The 26,584-nt window shown below is 42.9% G+C and overlaps 1 protein-coding gene across 1 annotated transcript in view; it reads right to left on the bottom strand.

Moving 5' to 3' along the window:
• The window catches only part of CACNA1C (calcium voltage-gated channel subunit alpha1 C), a 449,625-nt gene that overhangs the window by 154,432 nt on the left and 268,609 nt on the right, over positions 1–26,584 (bottom strand). Inside the window, exons 6-8 of the mRNA XM_066184282.1 lie at positions 24,616–24,755; positions 4,834–4,995; positions 3,016–3,212 (exon numbers count right to left, since the gene is read on the bottom strand). Of these exons, the coding sequence (XP_066040379.1) occupies positions 3,016–3,212; positions 4,834–4,995; positions 24,616–24,755 (499 nt within the window). The remainder of the gene's footprint in view (positions 1–3,015; positions 3,213–4,833; positions 4,996–24,615; positions 24,756–26,584) is intronic.

Below are 26,584 nucleotides of genomic sequence, written 5' to 3'. Positions count from 1 at the left end.
AAAATTTTTGTCTGCAAAACTGTCTGATTTGCAGCCAAAATTTTCTTACGCTGTTTTTAAATCTGTCCTTTCGGTGTAAAATGGACAACAAGCTCTGTATTTCTCATTTAAGGAATTTAATCATTTAATTCCTTATAAAGCAGATTTAATTCCTTATGAAGCAAAATTTAATTTCTGTGACCTCACTGTGGTTTCAGGAGATCTTTCAGAGCTGAGGAGAGAATAACCTCCTATCTCTGCACCCTGTGGAGATGCAGCTCCCAACGGGTTGCCTATACAAGTCCTCTCTTCCTCAGCCAAAAAGGCAAAGACCAGGGAATAAAGTTGTGTGTGAGTCAGACTGCAGTAAGGGAACAGAGGCTCACAGTAAGGTTAACATAGATATTTGTATCCTACCTCACTCACTACAAATCTTCCTTCAGCAACTGAAATGTTGCATCTTTTCTATTCTTTACTATCCACAGTACTGTCCCTTTGGATCTGGCTAAATGAAGCTGGAATGCCCTTGCCATGGACTCTAAATCTGACCTCAATATAAACCTCAATAGATGTGATCGGAAATTACACGAAGTGACAGTGTGAGCGTTCAGAGGCTGTTTCTACATGCAAATATTAAAGCAATAGAGTTTCTCCTGGGTGTGCCCTGCAGTAGGTGCCCAAGCAGCCCCTGCCCCCAGCACGGCACAGACCCCTCTGCAGAAGGAAACACCTCAGACACCTCCCTGACCAAATGGCAAACACTGACCAGAGCTGAATTCTGTCTGCTTTGTCAACACAGCACATAGAGGCAAAATGGGACAATAGCGTTCTTACTATTTCCAGCAGCTTCACCAAGGATGTCTGCCAGCTCGGGTGCTCAGGTATTTACTCAAACTTCGTGTTTCATGGTCTTTAAACATAGGCGATACTCTTTTTTCTTTAGGAAATAAATTTCCTCCTCCTCAATTACTGACTTTTTTTTTTTTTCTGCAGTGCTAACTCTTATCTTTTGCAGTCTCATCTAGGAATAACTGGGAATTGATGGCAACAAATATTTCTGCTCTTCCCAAAACAAGCATTCTAACAATGCCATAATCTAAAAGGCTCACCATATGCATGGCCCTAAAAATAATGACCATCAATCTGTATTAATTTAAGGCCTAAGTCGAGCATTCTGTCTCTGAAGAAAAAAAGAACAGCTCAGGAAATCAGTGAAAAAAAAAAAAAAAACCCTGGCTGAATATCAAACAAAAGCCAACAACTAAAATCCAGTTTGCTGCAGGGACACCATAAAAATCAGACTGTCTGCTGCAGTCGTGGTAGAAAATCTTTTGGAAGGGAGTGTACCCTTTTGGCTCCTGCTATTAGATGACTGATAATGAGACAAACATGAGTCATATCAAGTCATGAAAATGACACATGGGCACTAAAGGATGGGAATTGGAAGGGCCTTTCACAGCACATGTCTTGGAGAAACTGATGATAACTTGTGGAGAGGTTTCACAGTTCTGAATGCTATACAGGGCCAAAAAGTATTTTCATTTCTTCTATCATTTACTCTCTCCCATTTCCCCTGCAAATAAATCCTCTCAATCAGACACAGCATGGAGAAATGTGAGCTAAATGTGATCAAAGACATGTATATTATATGTAGCCATAGTTGAACTGTGGAGCAGTTTTGTCCAGTTTCTCTTCTGACTTTAACTTCTGCTCTTCATTATTTTATTAATTTATGCCCTCTTTTCTAATAATGGCTTTTTTTTTTTTTTTCCTCTGAGACCCAGACTCCCCTTGTGGTTAGATCTCTGCCCTTTATCTCAGGCATTAAAAGGAATCTATAGTCACTATTCTAATCTAAGCTTAAGATAAAGAGACAACTTCTAGCTGTTCCACACAGAGACCATCCTTTGCAGATAAGCTAAATCTTCAAAGGGAAATAGTGCAAACTCTAAATCACCGGTGGGTAGAAGGCAGCTTCAGGCTCATGCTTAAGAGAGGAGCTTGTTGACTAACAGTGCAAGCTGCCTCAGTCCAGATTACCCTTTTGTGTGCTTTGAGCCTTCTCCAGTCAAACCCCATCGTGCATTTTAACACATCCTGCCTTCTGGAGAGCCAGGTTGGCATGGCATGCCAGACTTAGAAGTTGGTGAGGGTCGGGGTTAGTCTTACACAGACAGGGCTGTGCTGTGTGTGAAGGGACGCCCCAGGTCATAACACACTGCTGCAAAAGCTGGTGACCAGAGCTGCATGCAGAAACACGTTTATCTATGATTCACTGGTGAAAGCTAAACCTGATATTAATTTATGTAGCACAATTGTATTGCAATGGATTTCCCAGTACATTAGGAATTAAAATAACTGAACTAAATAACTAAATTAAAATCGCTAAACTAAAGCTGCTGAAATGCCCAGAATTGGGCTACAGGACAAGATGAGATTCCATTTATATTACAGGTAAAATCATATTTTGGCTAAACGTAAAAGAATGATTGATACCAGTATCAGAGCTAATAGCATTAGAATAAATAAATGTCACAAAGAGGTCATAAAGTCTTTTATGACAAAAGTGATAACCAGGAGTACTGCTGGAATTTGTGAGGCCTTTCTTACAAAACCTACGAGCCGATCAGTGTTGTGCCTTTGTAACACAGATGCCACGGGTAGGGCACATGGCTGGCTGTCACAAATTCCTCTCCATCAGTAATCTGGAGATGTATGAGATGTTTCACGCCTGCAGAGAGGGTCTTTCAGTGACTTTCTGCTCAACCAGGGTACACTGCAAACCTTCAGATCAATAAGCCATCTGCCACCATTCAAAATTACAACATCAATGGAAAGTCAACGTTTACACTTGGTTTCATCGCCCCAGACCACCCCTCCATTTCACCTAGCAGTAAGCTGAGTTAATTCAAGCTCCATGCTAGCAACCATGCCTTCACTCTAGAGAACAAGCAAGAAAGCCAAAAGCCCCCAACTTTCAACACAGCCGCGAGCACGAGCAGGACTCTCTCAGCCGCGTCATTTTCGGATACGTACCCAGTAGAGCACGTCTGTCCAGCCCTCCATGGTGATGCACTGGAACACCGTGAGCATGGCAAAAGCAAAGTTGTCGAAGTTGGTGATGCCGTGCTTGGGCCCCTCCCAGCCCGCCTTGCACTCGGTGCCGTTCTGACACTGCCTCCCGTGGGCAGACTGGGGCGCGCACGGGGACGGGTCATCCTCCGCGGGGGTGTCTAAAAGGAGAGAGAAGGTGGGGGGAGAAAAAACAGCTGAAGGAAAACCGTTTGACACAGCGATAAGCAAGAGAAGGATATCAGATTTTAACGAGTGTATCCTGCAGTGAGGTTGGCAGATTTCTCAGGGATACGCGGGCGACCGCTCACTGTCGCGCTTCGCTTTCTTTTCGCGGAAAATAACGGCCAAGCTGTCAAATTTTTACGGTCAAAACCGAGGTGAACTTTCTTATTTCCCAAAGCGCACCCTCCTGCGAGGAAGGACTCATTTCAACACCACAGGGAGCATTAGATGAAGCCTATCATGTTTCATTAGGCTGCGTGTCATGGCCAGCGTGTCCCTGCCGCAGTCACCTGGGTTAATCTTGGAGGCGCTGCTGGAGGAGGCTGAGCCCTGCAGCAGACAGGCTCCACTGCTCTGGGGACAGGCTGGTGTGGCACTGGGCCACTGCTGAATTACAGCACAGAGTGTCTGCAGCTCGGCTCTGCCGGCGTTTGGATGACGGGTGGCATTTTATCAGTGCCCAGCGGCACTCCAAGGCTGCTGCGCGGTTATCCGCCCCTTGCTCTGTACAGGTGTTTTCAAAGACCTGGCAACCCGTACAACAAAGCAAACTGAACGCTTTGGCATATAAAGAATGTTCCAGAAAGCATTTTTATAAGCACAAAAACTTCTGCAATTTCCTAAACTTCTGTGATATTTTTAAAATATACAGATTTTCAGATCTTGGTGCCACATTTTTAGCAGATGCAGGTACGCATGTATGTGTAGGGGAGCGGGTAAGAATGTTTGTTTCTCATCTTATTAAATGGCAAACAATGTAATTTTCCAAAACTGTGATCACATTCTGATCACGAAAGGATGCCAGAAACAGTAATATCAGAATTAGATGCTGTAATGTAAATACTTCCAGACAGAGTGGAGAAAAATACGCCCACTTTAAAGATGCAAACCGGAGTGACAGTTCATTATAGTTCCAGCATCGTTTCCAGAAAATGGAATCTGCCAACATTATAAAGGCAGAAAATGCAGAACTTCTGCAACAATTTTCTGCTGTACACTATTTTCTCATGAGCTGAACTTGGTACTAGGCATTAATACCCTCCACCACACGAGAAATAGCTGCTGTTCGAGATCAATAAATCAAACAAAAACGAACAGATGGTTAGATGAGTGACAGCGCAATTGAATTATTTTGAAATGTGAATATTTCTTTCTGCAAATAATTTGAAATAAATAAATTCCCTGATGGATTTGATGTAAAAAGTGTTTCTACCTATTAATGTAATTTTGTTTTCTTTCTGGTTGGGCTTCCAACCAAAGGTGCAGCCTGTGACTAAACGAAAAAAGGTACTGCCCTGAATGATATACTCCTTTACAACGATACTGGTTTAAAACAAAGATGCAATTGTGTATGAGATTAATAATAAAACATGTGAGTTTCTCATTCCCGTGACACCATCTCCTGTGTAGCTCAGTCTGCAGCAGTGAAATTGTGGAACCCCTGAGAAGGAGTGAGCAACTGCCACCCATCTCCTGTGCCAGAAGGAATGCTCTATTCCACATGGGAAAAGCATCCCTCTGAAAATCTTTGTATGTCTCTGTGTGTGTTCCTCTTACCTATCAGTCCCCCTTGCACATGGTAGCAGGTCTTATGCATCTTCCCCATGAATAACTCCAGTCCAATGATGGCATAGATAATAATGACAAACAGCACCAGCAGGGCAATATGCAACAAAGGGACCATGGCCTTGATAATTGAATTTAAAACCACCTGGAGACCTGCAGAGAGAGCACAAGGAAGCGCTTATCAGCAAGAGAACAAAATTCAGAGAGGCTATAAATTGCACAGGAGGGTTTCAGTTTTATTTTGTTCCCCCTCACCTCAGCTCATTATCTTGATGATGCAAAGATGTACATTTATAAATTACCTCCCTCCAGAGGATCCCCAACATGTCAAAAATTTACCACTACTTCCCAGATCACAGATGGTGAAACAGGTATTACCTAACCTTCCAACAAAAAACCCCCCATCCTGAGGAGGGAATAAAGCAGTTATCTTGAGAAACACACATGGCATTGGGGAGAGTCAAAGCATGGGAAAAACATGGAACAACCAGGCCTGAAGAGGGACCACAGCCAAGATACCATGAGAGGTCACAGAGCTGCACTGCAGAGCACGGGGAGAGCTGGCAAACCGAACCCGTGCACCTACTCTGATGCTTCCAGAAGTCAAACCAGACCCAGGCAGAGCCTGAGATGCCCAAGAACCACCAAACCCATATTGAGTGAGAGCTCCCAGCCCTCTCAGGATCTTCCTGTGCTCCACATCCGCCTCATCTAACTTCAGTCTCAACAGAGGGGGAGCGAGAACCAGCAGTGCTGGTTTTGTCCCAAGATTTACGGGTCACCTTTGAACAGAGCTTGCCCAGAAATAGATATGAACAAAATATTATTACGTGATTGTTAAGGTATGAGCCTGCTGAAAATCCTAATCATGAGCAAACCAAACATTCCCAGAACGGCCCCAGGGAAGGTGACTTGTGGCCAAGTTTTCTAAATCACTAAGCAGCTGTACCCTCAGATGCACTTGACTCGAGCTGCAGATTCATGTGCCTCCCTCTGTCTCCTTCCCTTCATTTTGTAAAACCAGAATAACAAAGCCAGCCTCATAAGCCTTTAGCAAGGATTTGCATTTACAAAGATCTCAAAGTTATCACTTTGAGTAGGAATAATGGCAATCACTGTCACTGGCAAGTTATTAATGATGGAAGCATTGAGAGACCTCTGGAAATCTATAGTCTACAAATAGCCAGATCAGAACAATTACAAGCTCATGATTTTGCAATGACTGAGAGCCAGAAGTCATTAATGTCTCCTGCAAATGCTGTCATCTCCTCAGAGAAGTTGGTATTAGCTGGGATTTTGAAAAATGTGATTCATGAGTTGTAAATGTCTGTTATACATCTGCCAAGAGAGCTTGTGATAACTAATAATTTTTAAAATCTATCATCTAAGATCTTAGGCTTTCTTTTTTTTTCCTTAAACTAATTTAAATACTTTCTAATGAGGATGACACATCTCTTGACAAGCTCTTTCCCTTGTAGGCAATCCACTTGTCAGCTCAGAGCTAAGGCTGAGGCTGCCTTTGCTCCACAGCCGTGATGGAGCACAGCAGAAGCCACCAAATGTGGCCTCAGCTGCCTGGCCAGCAGCATCCCTCCCTGCCTGCCAGCAAATACTGCCTGGATTCCAACATCCCTCAGGTGTCAGAACACTTTTTTTTCAGGTATCCACAGGCAGTTCAGTTATCTGCTATCAGTTATCTATCCAAAGGATCTGCAGCTCTCCAAAGGCAGTGCCATTCAGCGTGAAACATTCTGGCTCTCACATAAACTATATAACTGACAGCCCCAAAACATCCTGTGCAAGAGTGGGTCCTCTGTTTGCTCACTTCCCTCTGGGTGCTTTTCTTGATAAGCAATATCTCTGGGGGAAAAAAAAAAAATTAAATTGCTGTGCTTACACGAGGCAGTCAACCTTTTTCCTCTCAATGCCCACGTCTTTCAGTCTACTAAATCTAAATATGCACAGAAAACGAAGTGCAGTCAAAACCAGCATTGCTCCAGTTCTTTACAAGGGTCAGGAATGTTACGCTCCCCAGAAAATTAAAACAATGTCTCGCCTTCTCCCAAACAAGGTACTACAGTACAAGAAAGTTAAAAAGACTACAGATGGCTGCAAACCTGAAAGAAAAAAACCCACAAACTTTGCAGATTGAAATATTTGTTGCCTCAAATAAAACTTCACAAAAGCAAATAAAGGCCCCCCTTTTCGGTGACTTTAGGAGCCTTGTTAATCCAAAATGTAGCCAAGCTTATGAGGCTGAGTCCTCATGCCAGGTTTCATGTAATTTACCCTTAATTATTATTATTAATTAATTTCAACATTCGTTGTAGGTTATACCCAGTACTCTTGAGAGGGTACTGAGGACAAAGAGATGAACAAAGAAGCTCTCTCATTTTAAAACCAGCTTCATTAACACCCACAACAGGAAAGTGCTTCAGCCTACTGCAGATGCCCAGAGAAGATGATACCTGCACAAAGCAACGCCCTTTGAGTTAACACAGCGGTGCTTGTGAAAACAGAGGTTTGCACCACAAACTTGAGATGATTTTCAGGTGGTCGAGGGGAACACGTATCACCAGGAGATGGACAGGACCTTCAGCCAGCTTAATTAGAGAAAAGCTTCTTGAGGACAATAAGCCAGCTTTGAAGAGGACACGAGGTACTGGATGCTTTCAGCAGGAACTGATGTGTGTGCCGTGCAGTTTCCCTTTAGGGCAGCCCGTTTTCTGGTCCAGATGATTCCAATAATTAGCAAACTTTAATACGTTACCATCAAAGTATTCAGGGAGGTTCTAAAACTTAAAAAAAAAAAACCAACCCCAAACTAACTGCAGCTTCACAAACGCCCTCAGGAGATGAAATTTACTTGCAGAAAGGCGAGGAGGGATCCATGCACATCACCAGGCTCCCCACGTTGCTGTGGAGCCCCTCGCTGCAGCACAGCTGCTGCCTGCAAAGGGCTTTATTCCGTCCAGCAGGCAGCTTGAAACACAAAGAGCTGCGGTAAGGAATGGCACGAGGAGCCCTGCCCAGACACTCGGAAAACTCATGGTGCTGGCAGGAGGGAGAGGGTGAGGAGGGTTTAGAGGATGGGGGAAGAGCAATGGAACAGAGGTCACTTTTCAAAATAAAAAAAAACCCTCACACGCTTCCAAACACGTCAAATCTGTGCTCTGAACCCCCAGAGGTGCAGACACACCCCCTGATCAGAGTGAATCAAGGTGAACCACCCCCTTACGAGCAGTCACAAAGACTTTTCTAACCAGTGGTGAGAATTCTGCATGCTTTTATGGGCTCTTTCTCTGTGCAGAGGAAGGAAAGAGAGTTCAGCTTATAAAAGGATGATTTCTCTGTCCCAGCTCGTGCGTGCTCTTAATCTTTGCACGGTGCAATACACAGGCATCACCCCACAGGGGTGTTCCCACCGTTGCATATCTCTGGCATTTCCTTCTCACTTGAGGAGGCAAGGCTTGCACTCCTAGCGAGGTCAGGCACAGTCTCATAAAGGAGCTGTGCAGCTGCTAATTGTAATTAAATCAGAGTGCCTGGTGACCTGATCACACTGCAGAGCTGGCCTCTGGATTTAAAGGGGGTGATGCCAATATCTGCTCTCCACAGCAGAGCCAAGTTTTCACAGCGCTGTCTGCAGGGGCTGGCAGCGTCAGCGCTGGCCAACCATAAACACAGGGCCTTGAACTTAAGTCCTGAGAAGTTAATTACAAAAAGAAAGGGTTTTCAAATATTTGGCGTTCGAAATCTACTTATTTGTGTGCTAGGCTCTCTCCAGACATCTGTTTAAAGTGCAGCATCTGCCTTGAGGAGCTCAGACCAGGCTGGACACAGAGAACTGCACAGGGATTAGGGAAAGTGCAACGAGAGGGATTGTTTGCACTTTTCCAGCCCACGCTTTTCATCTGTTAATAATTGAAGATCCTAAACAACCTCTTAGTATTTATTTTAAAAGCACTTCAGTTTACCTTTAAAAAAAATCCTCTTGGCCGTGCTCTGCTGGCTGACACTGATTCCATAAATGTTTCAGCAAGCAAAACACGTTAATGCCATTCCCCGGGCTCACAGAATTTAGCATTTATTTACACTGATGAAACGTTTTAAAATATTTATTACATGGGAAAAACATTGCTTTTTATACCAGGTCAAGCCCTTCTCAGCCTCTGGAGGACTGCATTAACCCAAAAGTTTGGAATACAACTGGGAAGAAGAGGGACTATGGAAGAAGGGGAGGGAAAAAAAAGCTTATACTAAATATCACTGATCTTTCTCAAAGCTGTGGGAAATGCACTTTTAGGGCTGCTGCAGGTGTCGCAGAGCTATTATTTTTAAATTATTTTAATTAATTTATTATTTTTAGCGTGTTTTTTTTCTCTCAGGAAGATGGGTGAGAGGGGCTGGTTGCTGTCTCATCAATTGAGGCAGTAATTGAAGAGTTCACCGTATCTCTGAGCATCTAAGTGTCTGCACCTAAAGCAATGGGATTACCTCCATATCCCCCCCTGTGTACTTACAAGCTTCTTTGGATTTCAACCAACGTTTAAGCAAGATGGCACAAGGAAAAGGCCCAGCTGCTGAAATGCGCTTGGCGTCGCTGCAGGGTGGAACGTATCCAAGGAAATTAATGGTGGGTTTGCTAATACAGAATTCCTTGCAAGAAAGACATGCCTATAAAAAGTGAGGCAGTTCTTAGAAACACCCAACCGGCCTTTTTTTTTTTTTTTTTTTTTTTTTTAATTCAAGACTGTGAACTTTCAGACCCAAAAAATCCTTTTTCTGAGACTGATCCTGCCGGGTTTTTTTCTCAAAAAGACAACACCTCTTCTTTGTTGCACAGTGGTGTTCATAAATTCCCAGCTAATTAATGCGTGAGTGGTAATTACCTCACATTTGCTGCCCTTTTAACCTTTGGTTTCCTGTCCTTTTGTAGCCCCCTTATTTCCCACCCTTTTTTCTCTCCTTTTTCACCTCACGTTTCTTGCCCTTCTTTCTATCTCTTTTCCTGCCCTTTCCCCCTCTATTTAAATACTTCCAGTGCTGGAAAAAGGAGGATTTCCTCTGAATTTAAACCCTCAAAACCAAGGAAAAGCAGGGAGTTCCTTGCAATTTAAGCCTTAAAATGATGAAATGAGGGGGATTTTCCCTCAACTCCAATAAAATGGCATCAGAAAGGTTATCCCCTTCCAGTTAAACTAGAAAACAACAATTCCTTGGTAGGTAGGTATTTGAAGGTATCTTCAATTGATACCTTTAAATCAGAGAAAAGGTTGGGTTTCCTTCAATTGCTACCCTTAAAATCACAGGTGAAGGGGGATCCCCTCCAACTTAAACACATACAGGAATGAAAAAAGGAAGTTTTTCCCCTCAAATTAAACCCCTTTCCCATCAAACTCCTCTTTTTTTCTGGGTGGCTGGGATGCAGTAGGGAGGGGAGTGCTCATCCAGGTGTTCCCCACTCCTCACCCAGGTGTCCCCTGCTCCTGCAAACACTGTCACTGTGTCCTTTGGAGATCGCTGCTCCAGCAGGGACAGGAACCCCCCTGAAAGCAGCCCTGGGCAGGGCCCGGCCCTCCTCATCCTCACTGACCACACCTGGGGCTGTCCCGATCCTCCTCATCCTCACTGACCACACCTGGGGCTGTCCCGATCCTCCTCATCCTCACTGACCACACCTGGGACTGTCCCGATCCTCCTCATCCTCACTGACCACACCTGGGGCTGTGGTTTCTTAACTTCCCGAAGGTTTTTTAGATCTCATCCTGACCATCAACATTAGGATTTATTTAATTTGCAAGGACACTCAGTAATCAGGAGCCCTGCTCTGGAAGCAGTCAACGCACTTTCGGAGCTATTCGGACCTTAGAAGTGCTGTGACAATTACCAGGAGCTGGCAGCTTTTGCCCAAGGGACACTGCACCTTTCAGTTTGAGCCGTCCCTTCATCTGAGCTCATTTTCTGGGCTCAGACTTCTGCCTGCTACCTGCTTTGGAAGAGACCGATATAAATATTAAAGATAGTAAAATATTTTAAGCAGGCAAAGCTTAAAATATTCTTAAGACATTGGTCTCAGAACCAACATTCAGGCCTTGCCAAGCAGAGTCCTCTCTCACAATTTCTCTTCAGTTTTTGGATCAAACTTGGTTTGCTGGGTTTCCTGTTCCCACCACATGAGTAGTCCAGATTTTCAGAGAAAGAATATTCTGAGTCTACTCTTCCATTGGTTTTGCAGGGATATATTTTGCCTACACCGTGGGGTTGCCTGAACCAGGAGTTTAATAACTCCTGATTCAGGAATATGAGCAGGCACAGGCTCATATAAATCACCTCCTAGAAGAGAGAAAAAGGTAAAATAGAGGACCATCCCTCCTCTGCCTTCCTATCCACACAAAAACACACATTTTCGTGCTTCAGCCAGTGCCGGGGGTGCGGGAAGCAATTCTTTTCCTGCTAATACAGTTCAGAAGAAAACCACTACTTTGTGCAAGCAAGGAGGAAAGCAAGGGAGGATTTGTGACTCAGCATGGGGCCTGAGTCAGATCACTTCTGGGAACCACTCTTAAATGGTAGAGTTGATGCACCATCCCCAGCCACGAGCAAGGCCTACCCACAAATCACATTTATCTCCGACAAAACACCAAAAGACGGCCACTACAGCTCTATTTCCAAAGCACAGGCAATATAAGCAGTAATATCCCCCCAAAGTGGATGTTTATGGCTTAATAAATGTAGACGTTGCCGAAGAAAATTGAAAAATATTAAATATTCATAAATATGAAAGGTTTCAGAGCAATTTCTAAGGGAGCCTGAAAAACAACAGACAGTTTTAGCACAAAAAGGTCCAGAATCGTGGCAAGATATCTTAGATAAGTAGATCTACAATGATTTGTGAGAAGAAACATTGAGACTTTTTTTCACCAGAGCCGCAAAGGGAAATCACATCACACGGTTCATTTAAGGACAGCTCCACAATAGCAATTTGGGGAGGTAATCTTTTTTCTGTCTTGCTGGATTCTCAAAATATTAGCGGCAGATTGCTAGATAAAGTAATTCTGTGGGTGTAGCCCGGCATCCTTGGGGCTGCAGATGTCATTTCTATTTCAAGAATAATAGGGAAGGTCTTGGAATAGTAGGGAAAGACACAACACAGCACAGAAAACTAGCTGATGTGGAAACAAACAGGAAAGAAAATTTCCAAGCTGCGGGGTGACTACTTTGGAGTAGGCAATGCCATTTAAACACATACAAGCACTCAATTTGAAACCACGTGCTGTAAAAAAAAAAAAAAACAACAAAAAAAAACCACCCAGAAAAAAGCAAGCTTTGGCATCTGCTGACGATGTTCTCATTCCTGCACTTTCAAACCACGTCCTCATTGGCTTCTTAAACCCAAACAGCCACACGCAAGGGGATTCATACAAATGGGCATGTGGACACAATTGTTCTGTGCTTGCCAAGTCTTGCAGTACCACCCTTGCCTCGTCCTCTGAGGAGAGAAAGGATCAGCAGAACAAAACCAAAAAGCCACGACAAAGCCCAGCTCTCCTTTCTGGATCCTTTTCCCTTGGGAAGCAGCTCAGCTCTGCTTGCCAGGGTGACCTAACATAGGCACACAATGCAGCTTGTCCTGAGCATGCAACAGCTCCAGCTTGAAGGGGATGCTTGGATAAATCAACACATGGTTTGACCTCCTGGACTCTACTACCACTCACAGAAGCATCCCTCTCTCTTACTCCTGGGAGCCTTTAACTTTTTTTAGTAGCCTTTTGTTCAAAGTATGTAAATATCCACTTTTTTATAAAGATGCTTGATGATTAACAAGGCTTTCTTCATTTTTCCTGCTCCAACAGGTAAGTTATGTTGCTCCTGCAAGTTCAGCCTCACTCTCTAACCATTTGATTTTAGCTCAGTCCACCTGAGGATGAGATCCAGGCAAGAGCTTCAGAGTATAAGTGTTTTAAAAAAAAAAAAAATCAAACCCAAAAATGGTGTGGCATCCCTCCCACCTGAATACAGAGGAAGAGCATGGAGGGCAAAGCAGGAACTAAGTGCCCACGGAAAATTCCACATTGCAGGAGAAAAGGCCATCTTGAACAAAACCAAAATGAAGTTCAGTGAGCAAACTCCAAAGCTGCTTTGAAGAAAGACCACAGTGTGCTGCCGAGCAGTCTTACACAGAGTGGGGAGGTCAAGTGCTCTCTGCCAGACAGAGACTTGGAAAGCTGGATTAAAGTTAAGGCAGGTAGAGGGCATTGAGGAGCCCTGGCAGGTCCTAGGCCAGCAAGGATCAGCTGTCACTGTTTCCAAGGAAAAAGCCTTGATTTTCTGCTGGCAGGATGATCACGGACTGAGACAACCATTCATGGGGTCACTGTAAAGGTTTTATCCATTCCTGACCACCCGGAAGGATCACAGACAGGAAGGATTTTTCTTGGCTCCTCTTCCTACAGAGCCATCCAAACCCAAAGACAGTCTGGCCCAAGGACTGCCCCAGTCCTCAGTGAAATGACCCATCACATTTTTGTTTTTTAAAATTCCTTCATGAGCAAGCAGAGCTGTGACAGGGAACAATATTTACGGGGGGAAATTTTGGTCAAGTGCTGCGCCAATGGATTCAATCAGAAAACAGGGATATGTCAACATGCTGCACTGTCCTCAGTCTGGAGAGGTGAACATAAAAAACAAAACCTGAGGCAATAGTTAAACCACCTCTGAACTGAGACAGTGATGGAAAAACCTTGTTTCAGGATGCCTAATGCTGTTTGTTGCATGCAGCTTTGAAAAAATGAATACAAATGTCCGAAGGAAATAGTTTCACAAACAAGGAATTCTGAAAAGCTGGAAGAGCTAAAGCCCCATGGTGGCAGAAACGGGCTCAAAGCAATTGGGTCTCAATCATTTGAGTGGAAGATTAATGACTTTTGGGTTACAAACACCTTTATAAAACTGTTAATTTTTTTTACAGTGTACCGACAGAATTCCTCAGGTTAGTGGACATTACTCTCCTCCCTGTATTATAAATAATAAAGAGTTTTTTATTTGTTTGATGTCCTTCTCCAGATGCTCTAACTCATCCCTTGTGAACAGGTTTAGAAAAGGCAAAAGCTTAAAAGATAACAAATGTTAACAGGGACTCTGTAAACGTCGAAATCCAGCCAGGGATGATAAGATTACAGTTTTGTACTACGTAAAGACAAATATATTGATGAAAGAAATTGATCTTCTTGGAGGTTAAAAGCTCCAGCAAATAACAAGTGGATTACTACGAGCTACACGAAGTTTGAACTTCTCATGGTAGAAGAATTACAACAAAATATTGGATGAAGTCTAAAACTTTGTCTTTACACTGACTGTGTAGAAGTACAGCACTGTATATGACAAATAATAGGTTATAGAGCCCCGGAGAGGAAAATTCATCCAACCTCTTAACTTGGGATGGTGCTTAACGAGCACAGATGGGACTGAGCTCTGGAGAGACGCGCTGTGACATTTTCGAATGACTCTCACGGAGGGTTTCTAGGAGAATTCTGAGAATCTAACAATACAAATTACCTGATCAGGTAATTAGAGACCAGATGCAAACCCCACAACGTGTGATCATTGCCGTGTAACTGCCTTGATGCACTTGTGGGATTTGTTTTCTCCTCCTAAACAACTGAAAAAAAAAAAAAAAGACACATGGCCAGACAAATCTGAGCCATTCTGACTCGTAGTTTTTAGAACAAAGAGTGGATTTAGGCACTTATCAACTCAGTGCTTAATCAGTCCCATCTCAGAATACCTGAAACTCCAGCTTGCTTTCTTTTTCCACATTAGTAAGACTGTTGCTTTTGATTTTTATATAAACACGATTAGACTTAAAACTCTGCTTGCACACATCAGATAATAAAATGCTTTAGGGGGAAAAAAAAAAAAAAAAAGCTTTCTGACATAATAAGCAAAACGTCCTTTAGCTCACTAGGCAGCCCCAGTTTGTTTGGACAGAGAAATTAATGGTTGCTGTTTTCACAAAGTTGTATTTGTCAGAAGAAAGGGTGGTTCTTTATTGGTATTTACTTTCTTTTCGATTCTCTTTACAACTTGCACAGCTCAAAGGCTTTTTTTTTTCTTTTTGTACAGATTGTGTATATCGCTGGAATGCACTGGAATTAAACATTTATTTATTTTTAATTTATTTTTACATATAATAAAGCTGTTAAGGGGGAGTCACAAGGCTCTCCTGCAGCAATCTGAACAGCTAAATAAAATTCTTAACAGATACAGAAATATACAAATATAAACCTGAGAGGAATTTTACTTCCTCCAAAGCAAAGTTTTTAAAGGGAAATAATCTCAGCACGGGAATATGAAAAGCAAGATACGGGCTAAAGGCAGAGTTTAAATTTTCAGCTATATTGTGGAGGGAAGGGTGAGACTCAATCCTAAATTCTTTCACTGGGTACTATTTATATTAAAAACCAGAACTTTTACATTTAGAATGGGCCTTTGTAAAGCCTGTGTGTATCCATACCTGGATGGATTGGTTTGACTTCTGACCAAGACATCAAACCTGATTAAAAGGAACTTCATCCTTTGATACTTTTCAATACAAATAAAAAACCCAAAGTACAGCAACAACCTACAAGAAAATGCCAACTGCAGGAATGTCTTGAACAACTTATTGCAGAAAAAAAAAAACCCCAAAAACAACCCAACTAATAAAAAAATCCAACAACCAGTGCAAAAAAAAAAAACCCAGAGAGAAATGTCAGACAGGCTGCTAGCTTAATGTGTGAGCAACAATGTGTGAGCAATAATAGAAAATAACCACCCCCAACAGATTAAACTTCTAAGATGTAGAGCATTTGATATGCCCCAGTTCTCACACCACTGCCTCAGCCCTCTGCAAGGCTGTGTGGCTGAAAGAGGAGATGCTCGAAGAAAGTTTAGAGAGGATGTGTTGTAATCCTGTAAAGAAATTGAATTGCTATAGCCATTTCCACTGCTAAAGAAAACAACGTTTAGTAAGGCCCGTGGAAGGAAGCGACAGAAATAGAATTTTTTATAATTTCTTCTATTTCTTTTATCCTGTGAGCTACATTCTGTCAAGAATGCTTCTGATGTAAAACTGTTGAGCAGCTTTAGCAGTACAGAAATCAAAAAAAAAACCAACAAACTTCTTTGCAGAGGGTTAGCAGATGTTTTCTGAATTGTGATTGATGTGGCAGGGCAAACCAGCAGAAGATAATCTAAAACTGAAAAAATAAGAGGCATAGCTGCTCAAACAACTCATAAAAAAAGAGTTGCAACAGAGGGCAAAACACATATGGGATAGGTTATTGTTACATGTGTTAAACAGGAATTGGATTTGCTTCTGGGAAAAAAGGGAGATTAAGAAAGATGTCTGATCTCCTTCCCTCTTCCCTGGCACAAGGAAAACTTGGATAAAACGTTAAGAGACTGGGCAGGTTAGGCGGGCTGTCATTTCCATACTTCCCCATGGTCAGAACAGCAAATTATTTGTTCCCTCAGTGAACGCCATAAGCATTGAAAAGTTTATTAGTTGCTCATAGCAGGCAACATGCCTGTGTGCTCTCATCTGGCACAGTAATAGCAAGCAGACAGAGCTAAGAAGGCAGTGCCTAATTTCAGAGAAATCTACATTAAAGACAGGAGGGAGGCTCTCCCACAGATTAATGGAGACACTGATACTTAAAAAATATTATTTCCTCATTTTTGCCTGCACTTCATGCTTTGTTTTTTTTTTGTTTTTTTTTTGTTTTTTGTTTTTTTTTTTTTGTTTGTTTGTTTGTTTGTTTGTTTGTTTGTTTGGTTGGTTGGTTGGTTGGTTTTTTTTCCCCCCCTACTATAGCACTTCTACAAGGTGGAATATTATTATAAACTCAGATCATCACTGAATAAAAGAATATTGGCAGGCTTAAAAAGCATTCACTGGTGGAGAGCACTGTCTGACTGGTCTGCTGCTCTGTGCTTTGCTGATATTTTGATAATGCTTTGTGGAAATCACAACAAGGACCCTGACAGGCATCCAATCCAACAAGGCTTCTGGAAGGCTGGGACAGACAGAAGTAACTCAGACGATGTGGAACATCCATCTCGTGTCCTGAGCAAAACCTGTGAACTCTCCTGTGTCCCATTTCTGATTTGATTGCTACCCAGTGTGTGTGCCACTCACGTCCTTGGGACAGGATGGGAAAGAGAATGTTAAAAAAGCCCCATTGGGGCAGCAGCACATTAATAAGCACACAGAGTTGTTCTAGAGAAAACGAACAAAGGACTTCCAACCACTGCTTACAAGATCTTAAATTAACAAGCAACGCAAAATCCAGCCAGCTGAAAGCGAGGCGGGCAATGGCATTTGGGATGACACCAGGTGCAGCAGGGTTGTGAGCTGGGAGAGAAGGTAAGAAAAACCCAAAGCAGATCATGCCCTTCTCCTGCTCGGATGTGGAACAGCCAAATCTTCCCTGCCCGGCGCGGGCACAGCAGCAACCGGGAGCCCAACGTTGTTACCTGTCTGTACAGACACACTGCAAACTGTTCTCAGGAGACAGCAGATGCCATTCTTCGAGTTTTAAATGCCTCAGGACAAGCATCTTGGTGCCATGGGCTCCCTTTTAGACCAGTGCCCCACATCCAGGCTCAATGAGAACTCTGGGCATTGCTTGGAGAATGATAAAAAGGGAACTGGGAATGCCTGATCCATCCAGAGCCCTTCTGGAAATTCTCTCACTAAGCCAAGAGAGATTTTTTTTTTTTTTAAACTATCTCCCTGTCTGCTCTTTGATGTCAGCATGGGGTTTGTTTTCTTCATTTGGAAGGGGCTGCCTACACCCTGATGTGGTCCCATACAACGATCCTGGGATTTTTTTCTGTCCTGAAGACACGCTGGATAACCATGCCAGCATGCACAGTAACTGGTAGGATAAAGGCTGAGGCAGCTCTTGGGTACATTTGTACTCAGTGTTATTTTTAAAAGAGCTACGCAGACTAAGATCAAATAAATATTTCCCTGTTTTCATCTGCATTCCTTAAATATGAGAGAAATCTTTTCTGAGAGCAGCACCGTGCCTCTGTGAGTAATCTTCCTCAGCAAGACAAACCCCTCCTTGCCACTGCTGCACAGAGTTCACTTCTCCTGCCGTAAATTACATCACTCTGCAGGCTGTACCTCTCAGGGAAGCATGTTTTAGGTCCCGACCGCGTAATCCTCACTCACAGGAATGATCCTTACCTAAGGAAGACTCTGAGCTGGCATCAAATTACTCCCTTGAGTAAGGGTGACCTCAGTAAATAAAAGGGCTAGCAAGCATGTGTAGAGTTTGCAGTTAACCACGAAGAAACGAGCCTGATGGGGACATTCAGTTCAGACTGTTCCATCCTTTCTAATCCGCTCCCTCCCCATTTGTGATGAAAGCAAAACAAATTGGCCGCTCGAGATTAAAAGCGGCGAGGCCAGGACGTGGGAAAGGTGGTGCAGCTCGTCCTCTCGGGGTGCTGAATGTGCTGGAGAGATGGCACAGGGGGTTGAGAAGCCTTGCTCAAGGATGAAGGAGAACAGCAGGGATCTGCCTGAGAGCAGCTTCTGGACCTCAAGAGAAAAGGAAGGAACGGGGCTTGGCAAAAAACCTGACGTTGTTTAATGTAACAACGGCAAAATTTAGGGCAGAACTAGTATCTGGAAGCCAAATTTCACCTAAATACGTATGAAGTGATTCCCTATGTTGCCAAGGACCTTTACCTCCTAGGTTTGGTGGCAGTAAACTGCCAGGTATAGTGTTTCCTCCTGATACAGCTTATTCTATTCTTTAGTTCCTCCACACAAACCTTTCACCCTTGGGGAGCTCTGATCAGGCCACTTCTCCTCCTCCTCCCACTGAAGGTCAACCTCAATCCTCCACTGGTGTGCAGGTCACGGCATAACCTCAGGAGGGCAAATTGAAGTCCCTTGCTCCAGTGAATAAATGCAAATCACGCGCAAGACACACCTGTCCGCTGCACTTCGCTAAAGCACATACATTTTAAAAGAAATTGGACTTCCTTATTTCCAGTTAGCATTTCCTTAAGACTTAATACCTCTTCTTCAACACATAGAGACAGTCAACGGCTCAACATTTCCTCGCCATATTCCAAAAACACACTGAAAAAAAAAATCCCAAGTGCAAAGCAGATAATTGCATTGGACATGCTTTGTTTCATGACCTTTGTTTTGACCACGGTGGTTCTGACATGTCTCTGCTGTCTTAAAGTCTCTAAGTTACTCCGTATTTTGCTACAAATGTGTCGTCCCCCCCCATGTTTTTCTTTCAGGGGGAGGTATCACTGAATTCTGAGCCCCATACAGACAGAACTCCCCTGTGATTTCAAATTATTAGATGAGAACATATCCCTTGAAAAGGGAGAGGAAAAAATACCGCCTGCCTTAAGTGTTAAAAACAGTCATTATTGGAAAATGCAGACTATAACCTCAATATCTTCTAAGCATTTGAAAAAGCTTTTGCTCTTACTTCTCCACAAAAACCTGCTTGTAATTTAGCACACAGTGTATTTAGCCAGCCCCACACACAAAAACACCTAGACAGGGGAAAAAAAAAATCCAGTCCTATCACACCTGTGATTCCCTTGCTCCGTCGACATGCAATAATATGGCAAATTAACAACGAAGACAACTGGGTGGCTTTGCCAATCCAGCATCTCTCAAATGAGGAGAGCCTTTCCTCATGCATTATTCTCCCCACGGAGCCCTCAGGGTGCATTTTACTGTTCCGTGCGTGGTGGCACCAAATACATGGACGTGGGTGGCTCAGATCTATCAGGACACTGCAAGGAAAGGCAGGATACTTTCCTACCTGTTACAAAGTTCCAAAGAATATTTTGATTTAATTAATATTTTGATTTGAGAGTTTGGGATAAGGGCAGAAGATGACTGTGGCAACGAGAACTCTGTGGTAGAGAACTCTGCTGAGACTGAAAAAAACATTATACATTTTAATAGAGCATTTCAGGGCAGATATACTAATTGTAATGAGACAGACCAAAACCTAAAAAAGTCTAAATTTTTCATCCACCTTGTCTGAAGGTGCCCCATTTTCTCATAAGCTCAGAGTAATCATGGGCTTCAACACAAGCATAATTTTTAAAAAGTAAGTGTTCTAGTTAATCATTTAAATACACACAAAGGTAGTCATCTCTGGGCATTCACGCACGAAAATCCTCGTCTTATTTAATTTTAACTCAAAAAATGTGCTGTGCCAGTTACATGCTGCTGTGTCACTAACAGGAGGACACTGCACTGTCATGGGGAGGGTTTGGCTTGTTCCTCTTTCCCTGTGACACAGTTGCTGCATCTCCAGTAGACCACGTAAGTACTGGTGCTAGAGAGGTGCCCACACTGCTTTGAGTAACTCCACTGCTACAAGACTCCAGTGAAGCTTGAAAACATCACAGGCTTAGCTTTCTGTGATTTTAAAATAAAAATAAAAATTAAAAAAAGTCATTATGGCAAGTTCTTCTCCAGTGGAACAGTCAAGTTTCCTCTCCAGCTTCATTAAGAGTAGCAGGGTCTTGTGCCCACATAAATCTGTGTTGTCAGCACAGGATCCCTTTCAAAACACAAATAATGGAGCTCAGCAGCTACTCAAATCACGTGACTTCCAAATTGTCTGGAAGAGCTCGTCAATTAAGTCTGGCAAATATCAGACAGACAATAACCAGTGGCAAAAATGCAGTTCCATTAAGACAAAGTACCACATAAAGAGAATGAGCAGAACGTATGAGGTGGTATAATTGAGCAGCACGAATAAAGGTGATAGAAATGGATTTAATAAGTTAAAAGGGCATGAGCTAGCGTGCGTGGGAGTAACTCATTGCCCTTTCCAATAGTCAGGAGTGATTTTCTTTTTTAATTGGATCATGTTTCTTCGTTGCCCAATTGGATGATGCTCTTGCCCTCCTGAAGTACAAAATGTTTAAAATAAGTTTTAAAATATGCAGTAACATCAAACGAGAGAGAGAAGGGTAATCAACAGAAAACTCTTAGCACAAGAGGACCAGCTTGATTCTGTCCCTAGAAAGCTTTACAATGCTTTACACTCCTGCCAAAGTCAGTTTCCAAGACACTAAAATGATTAAGTTTTGGTAGGCATGCTGATTTTGCACTTGTTTGCTTACGTCCATCAAGGGAATTGTTTTCCTTCTCTCTCCTTTCTCAAACCATTATATTGATCCTAATGCCAGACATTAAGACGGGTGCTCTAAAGCACGTGTGAAGTTTTCCTCACAAGGAGTCTGCTTGGGTACTCCGGCAGCAAAGTTCTTTCAGCAACCAAAATAAAGTGTGCACAGAAGAACTATGTTGATATGAGAATATCTGAATAGTTGAACAGTGAAATCTGGCCTGTGTATCAACGACAGCAAGTGCTGAGATCTCATTTTCCAAAGTGACTTTACTACGACGAAACCTAAATCTTCCATGCGCTTTGCAAAACAATCACATTCATCTACACGTTAATGCCAGGCCAGAAGGACTGAGTGTGGATCATTTTTCCAGAAGCAGCAGGACTTTAAAAGAAAGAAATTTTTGCTTAATTACTCAGAAACTCTGTTTTGTACACAAAGCAACTGCCAGCACTGGGATGACAGCTGTGGGATGTATCTAACCTTACTGCCCTGCCACACACCTCACACAGCCACCGTAAGAACTGTACCTCTCACTCAAAAATAAAAGTTTTCTGGAAAAATCTCAAACTGCTTTTAAAAAATCTAAGGCACAAAAAACCCCCTCAAGCCAAACCCAATTGATCCCTGTGGAATTTCTTGGAAATGTGTAAATACTTAACACTATTTTTTTTAAAGTTGCTCTGGGAAACCAAAGACTCTGAATTCAGTGCCTTTGAAGGCTTCTCCCATGACGGTACAGTTGCTTTTTGTGACACAGATAAAAAAAATGTCTGTCCCATCTTTTGAGCAAAACGTCTATTTTCTTCCTTATGACAAGTGGTCTTGTGAATGCCCACGTAACCACGAAGCATAAAAGTGTCATCTGTTCTCCTAAGGATTATGAAATATTGATGTGCCCACAACCATCATCCAGATGTAGTCTTCAGGCTTTGCTGAACTCGTGATCCCAAACCCTTTTGATTTCAGGAGGCACTAATGTAATCCGGGGCCTCGGACAGTTTGATCCTAACAAAGATTGTCAAAGGTACCTTTTTGCTTCTCTGCCCGTGGGTGAACCAGCTTTGCTTGCACAGGAACCACTTATTGCACTGGACAGTCCCCCATTTCTTGGTTGAGGCATTTACTGGCAAGACACAGCCAAGTCCCAGGAATTCAGTATGCATGGGACTTGGAAAAAAGGGATTGTGAGCTCTTAACGTCCTCCATCCATCTATCTGAAGCTGTTGGATTGTCGTGTTGACCTAAATGTCTAGCACTGGTAGCCAATAGGAGACATAAATAATTAGAAGCCACTTCTGGAAGTGTTAAATCTTGAACTTTTGTTTCCAGCTCTCAATCTGCAAAATGCAGACGGCAGTGATTTGCTTCAGAGGGCAATTCATATGTCGTTCCCCCACCTCAAATCAAACTTATGTGGAAACTCTCTATATGCTGAGACAGGTCTTTAAATGCAGGAACCTGAATACAAAACATGTCCCTCTTAAATTGAATTATTTCCTGTGGATTGAACCAGAGAGAGAAAAAAAATCCACCTAAACTCCTTGTGACTCAGAAAAAATTATTCCACGCTGCAAGCCAATCCCTCCACCTCACACAAACTATTTCCCAAGACCAATCCTAATGAGTTTAAGATTTGCATGCAAAAAAATTCACCATGTGTTTCACAAATTTGTTTTATAGGAATCACTGCGCTTTACACACTTTTTTCCCAACTAGTGGTAAGTCAGATCTGGACCTCAAGCCAAGCAGCAGATGTTGGAATTTCCATGCAGAAGGTGGCTGCCAGTGACCCAGAGGATCCCCACTTACTAAGGAGATGCTGCTTCCATACAGAGTCTGTTAAGTGAGAAGGAATTGCAGCACAGGTTACATCCATGTAATTTTAGGACAGATCTCAGCAGGTTTGTTTTTTTTTTCCTTACAGGGCAAAAGCCTTCAGCATTTTGGAAGGGCAAGGGAGCAAAAAAAGCATTTCTTTATAGATGGCAAAACGCTGCAAGTGCAATGTTGGTAACTCACCCACTGGTGTTTATGATGCCTCAGGGGCAGAACTTGAATGGGACCTGAGACTTGACTTCCAAACCTCTGCACTAACCTTACATAAGGATGTAATCCTGTAACGTGCTATTTATGGTTAGCTGAGGCAATCTTATCCAAAAGGCCTCATGAGAAAAGCTACGCTCTAATACATATGGATGCGGTAACATCTATTCCAGGCTAATCAACAGGCATTTGTACAATTAAAAAATGCCCAGTCAAAGATTGAGGCTGCATTAGCTGCAGATCTCTGTAGGCTTTTTAAAGCCATGCTGACTCCCAAGAAACCTGGTTTAACAAACGTATCCCTAGTCAGAACCTGAATTAATAGATGGTATCTGTCAGGTGAGGTTGACGGTTTGCTTGCTCCACACTGCACTGGCATTTTTCTGTCTAGACCAAGTGTTTGTTAGTCTGCACCAGGGTCCCTGGCTTGTTCTGGCACAAATTAAATCCTCCTTGATGAGGAAACTCACAAATGGACTGTGAGAGAGTTGTGTTGGGATTGAGATGGTAATCATATGGATACGAACTGTGCCAGGTTTGGTTCCCCCAGCTTCCCCAAGTCCTCCATGAGCACCAAGCACACAGCTAAACTCAGCCTCCACCAGAACAACTGACATCACAGAGCTTATGGCACCTCCACTCGAGGTTTTTTGCATGACTAAGGTTAGAAGCACTTTAAGATACCAGTCTAGCAAGATCCTCAAATAAAAATAAACAAAGTGCTCCCTACAGCTATTCTGGAGGAGATTAACTCCTTTTCTGCTCACTGCATCTCTCTTTGCCACAGTCATGGAAACCAGTGACAGTTTTGTCTCTCCAGAAGGTAAACAGGTCCCATCCATAACAAACTCTCAAGCCAAATGATATCATTTTCCCACATTGTCATGTCCATGTTCCACCTCCACAATGGAACTACCAGACTTAGTTACTCATAGCTTCATTGTAAACAAGAAAATGGATGAAAGACTATCAAAGTCTGCCTGAGGACTTTCTCAGAGGCATTACAAATAGTTTAAGCAAATCAGACTAACAGAGAACATGAGTGTGTCATTGCCCTGTATTCTGTTGCTTCTAAATTGTTCCCAGTCCTCTTGATCTGAACATCACATGCAAAGAAGGAAATGCAATTTTAATGAAAAAGTTCCTCTCCCTCCAAAACCAACACCCATGACCATACAGAATTTCCATCAAAGTCAAGAATTTATAGTACCAAAACTCCACCATGATTTCACAATCGTTTAAAGGATTTTATGCTTGAAATGACAAGAATCCTGCATCTTCCCCTTTCATTATTTAAAAAGGTTGCACAATCAGGCTGACACACCACGAGACTTCCATTCTTTTCCAGCTCTGCTTTGGTCACCCTCTGATTAACATCACGTTTATCACAAATACATACATTTGGAAAAAAAAGTCTTCCCCCACACACCAAAAATAACCCGTATCATGTCTTCAAAACTGTTACAAATCTACCCCTGCCCCACCACAGACATAGAAAGGAAAGGAAAATGATGGCATTGAAAGGAAGAGGATGGCAATACTTACTGGGAACTCCAGACACCAGCCGTAGTGGACGTAAAACTCGGAAAGCCCGCAGTGCTTTGACATCGAACCCGGCACCTTTCCCTCCTATTGAATTCCCCCCATCTGCTTTGGTTGCTTGTTCTAAAATTGCACTAAAAAGCCTGCAAAAAAGAAAGAGGAAACAATCTGTAGGCAGACAGCGAGGCTTGGGCTGAACAGGAACAGAGAGATCATCACCGTCACATCACCCAAAGCATCTCACAGACCTGTGAAGGGTGTCACACCTCTCTCCTGACACGCACATATGGTGGAGGAGAGACAGACTCTCCCCATACGCACCAGCCTATTGCTGGTGTCTATACCATTTGCCAAACACTTGTTTCTGGAGCTGACATAAACATGACAAAAAGCTCCTCCTTCGTGCTCCCCCCTCCATGGCTCCTCGTAGCCGTGGGCTACCAACAATTTTCTGCCTTTATCGACCAGCAATCCACCTCGGGGGAGAAAATAATCACCCTTAATTAAGCCAATCACGAATTATCCGTCGCCCCTTTTTACAAAGAATTCAGATTCACCAATGGCGCTGCAGGTAGAACTTGGTGTAAGCCCGAGGACCCTTCAAGGGGCAGGTTTTTAGGTAAAGGAGTGTATGGCCACGCTGTGTGCTTGTGGATCCATCTGTAAATCCCCTGATGCTCTGGATAAAGAGAGTGAAAAAATGTAGGAGTCTTATTATTAGAATGTTTTATTACACCAGCCCTAATGTTTTCTCTTGGCTAGTGGGAGTAGATGCTTGAAGGAGGAGATGTCCCACTCAGAATGCATTTAAAAAGAGCAAGAAGGAAAATGCAATGTTCTTCTGTAAAAAGCTGAGGGCTCAGCCTATCTGTTAATAAGAACCTGATTTAATAAATTAGCTTTCAGGAAGCAGCTTCCTTTTTTTTTTTTTTTTCTGGTAAAACATTAGTACATTTGGGGAAGGACGGATTCCTCATGAATTTGCTAATGATATTGCTTTCAGCCTTGAAACCCTCAGCTTGAACCCAGCCAAATTCATCAGAGGTTAAAATCTGTTCCAGCCTAAATGGATGTTTGGCTCTCTGTAAATAAGGCTTGTCTGGGAGTGGCCCATAGGGCGCCATGGAGGTGCCACAGGCAAGTGGAAAGAAATTTCCTGGGATTGGAGAACCAGAACAGATAGAGAGGCCTGGATCCAGCAATGGTTTCTCTCACAGACTGTGGTGCCCCTGTCAGGATCTCATCCATATTCCCCAAAAAGCCCCCAGACCACGGGTCAGGCAGAGGCTGAGTTGGCCGATGGCTTAACAGGGAGCCCCAGTGCCTACAGATAAATCTTACTGATGGGGTCACAAGCACAGGGAGCTTAAAATGAATATAAACTGGATATTAAAATGAATATTCATTTACTGAAGCATCTAAATCAACAGATTCCCCCAGCACTAAATCCACGCAAAAAATGTGGATTAGGCGACCGCAAATGCGAAATTCCTTTCTTAAGCAAGTTTTTGTGGGTGGTCTTCTTTAAATTCTTATTGAGAGTCTTATAAAACTTGTCAGCTGTGACTGAGGAACTCCTAACTGGATCTATTCAAAGCTTCAATTTCGAGCACTGCAGAAAGATTTAACTAGGTAACGAGCATGGGAAAAAGTGTGTGTGGGGAGGTTGGATGCTGAGTTTGTAGGTGTTGCAGAAGCAGGATGCAGAGAAGACAAAAACAGAGCCTGTGAGAAATGCTGCATTGACTACAGCTATCACGGAGAGAGACAAACGAGGGCTGATGCAAAGAACGTGAATTATTGGAATGTGTGGATTTCTTGAGCCGTGTACACAAATTATCCGGCTGCAATTATCTGCTGGTCTTCATAATAGAAACGCTGTAGGTCAAATTTGGCCTAATGTGTTTCCAGTAAGCCACTGATTAAGCTCCAGCAATGTGCTCTGTTTCACATCCAAACATTTCTATCTTTC

The sequence above is a fragment of the Chamaea fasciata genome, unplaced genomic scaffold (genome assembly GCF_029207755.1).
Source record: "Chamaea fasciata isolate MVZ Bird 193981 ecotype frontalis unplaced genomic scaffold, bChaFas1.0.hap1 SCAF_5, whole genome shotgun sequence".
In the NCBI taxonomy this organism is placed as follows: Eukaryota; Metazoa; Chordata; class Aves; order Passeriformes; family Sylviidae; genus Chamaea; species Chamaea fasciata.
The sequence above is the reverse complement of the archived record's forward strand: the minus strand, read 5'-3'. Positions and strand labels throughout refer to the sequence as shown.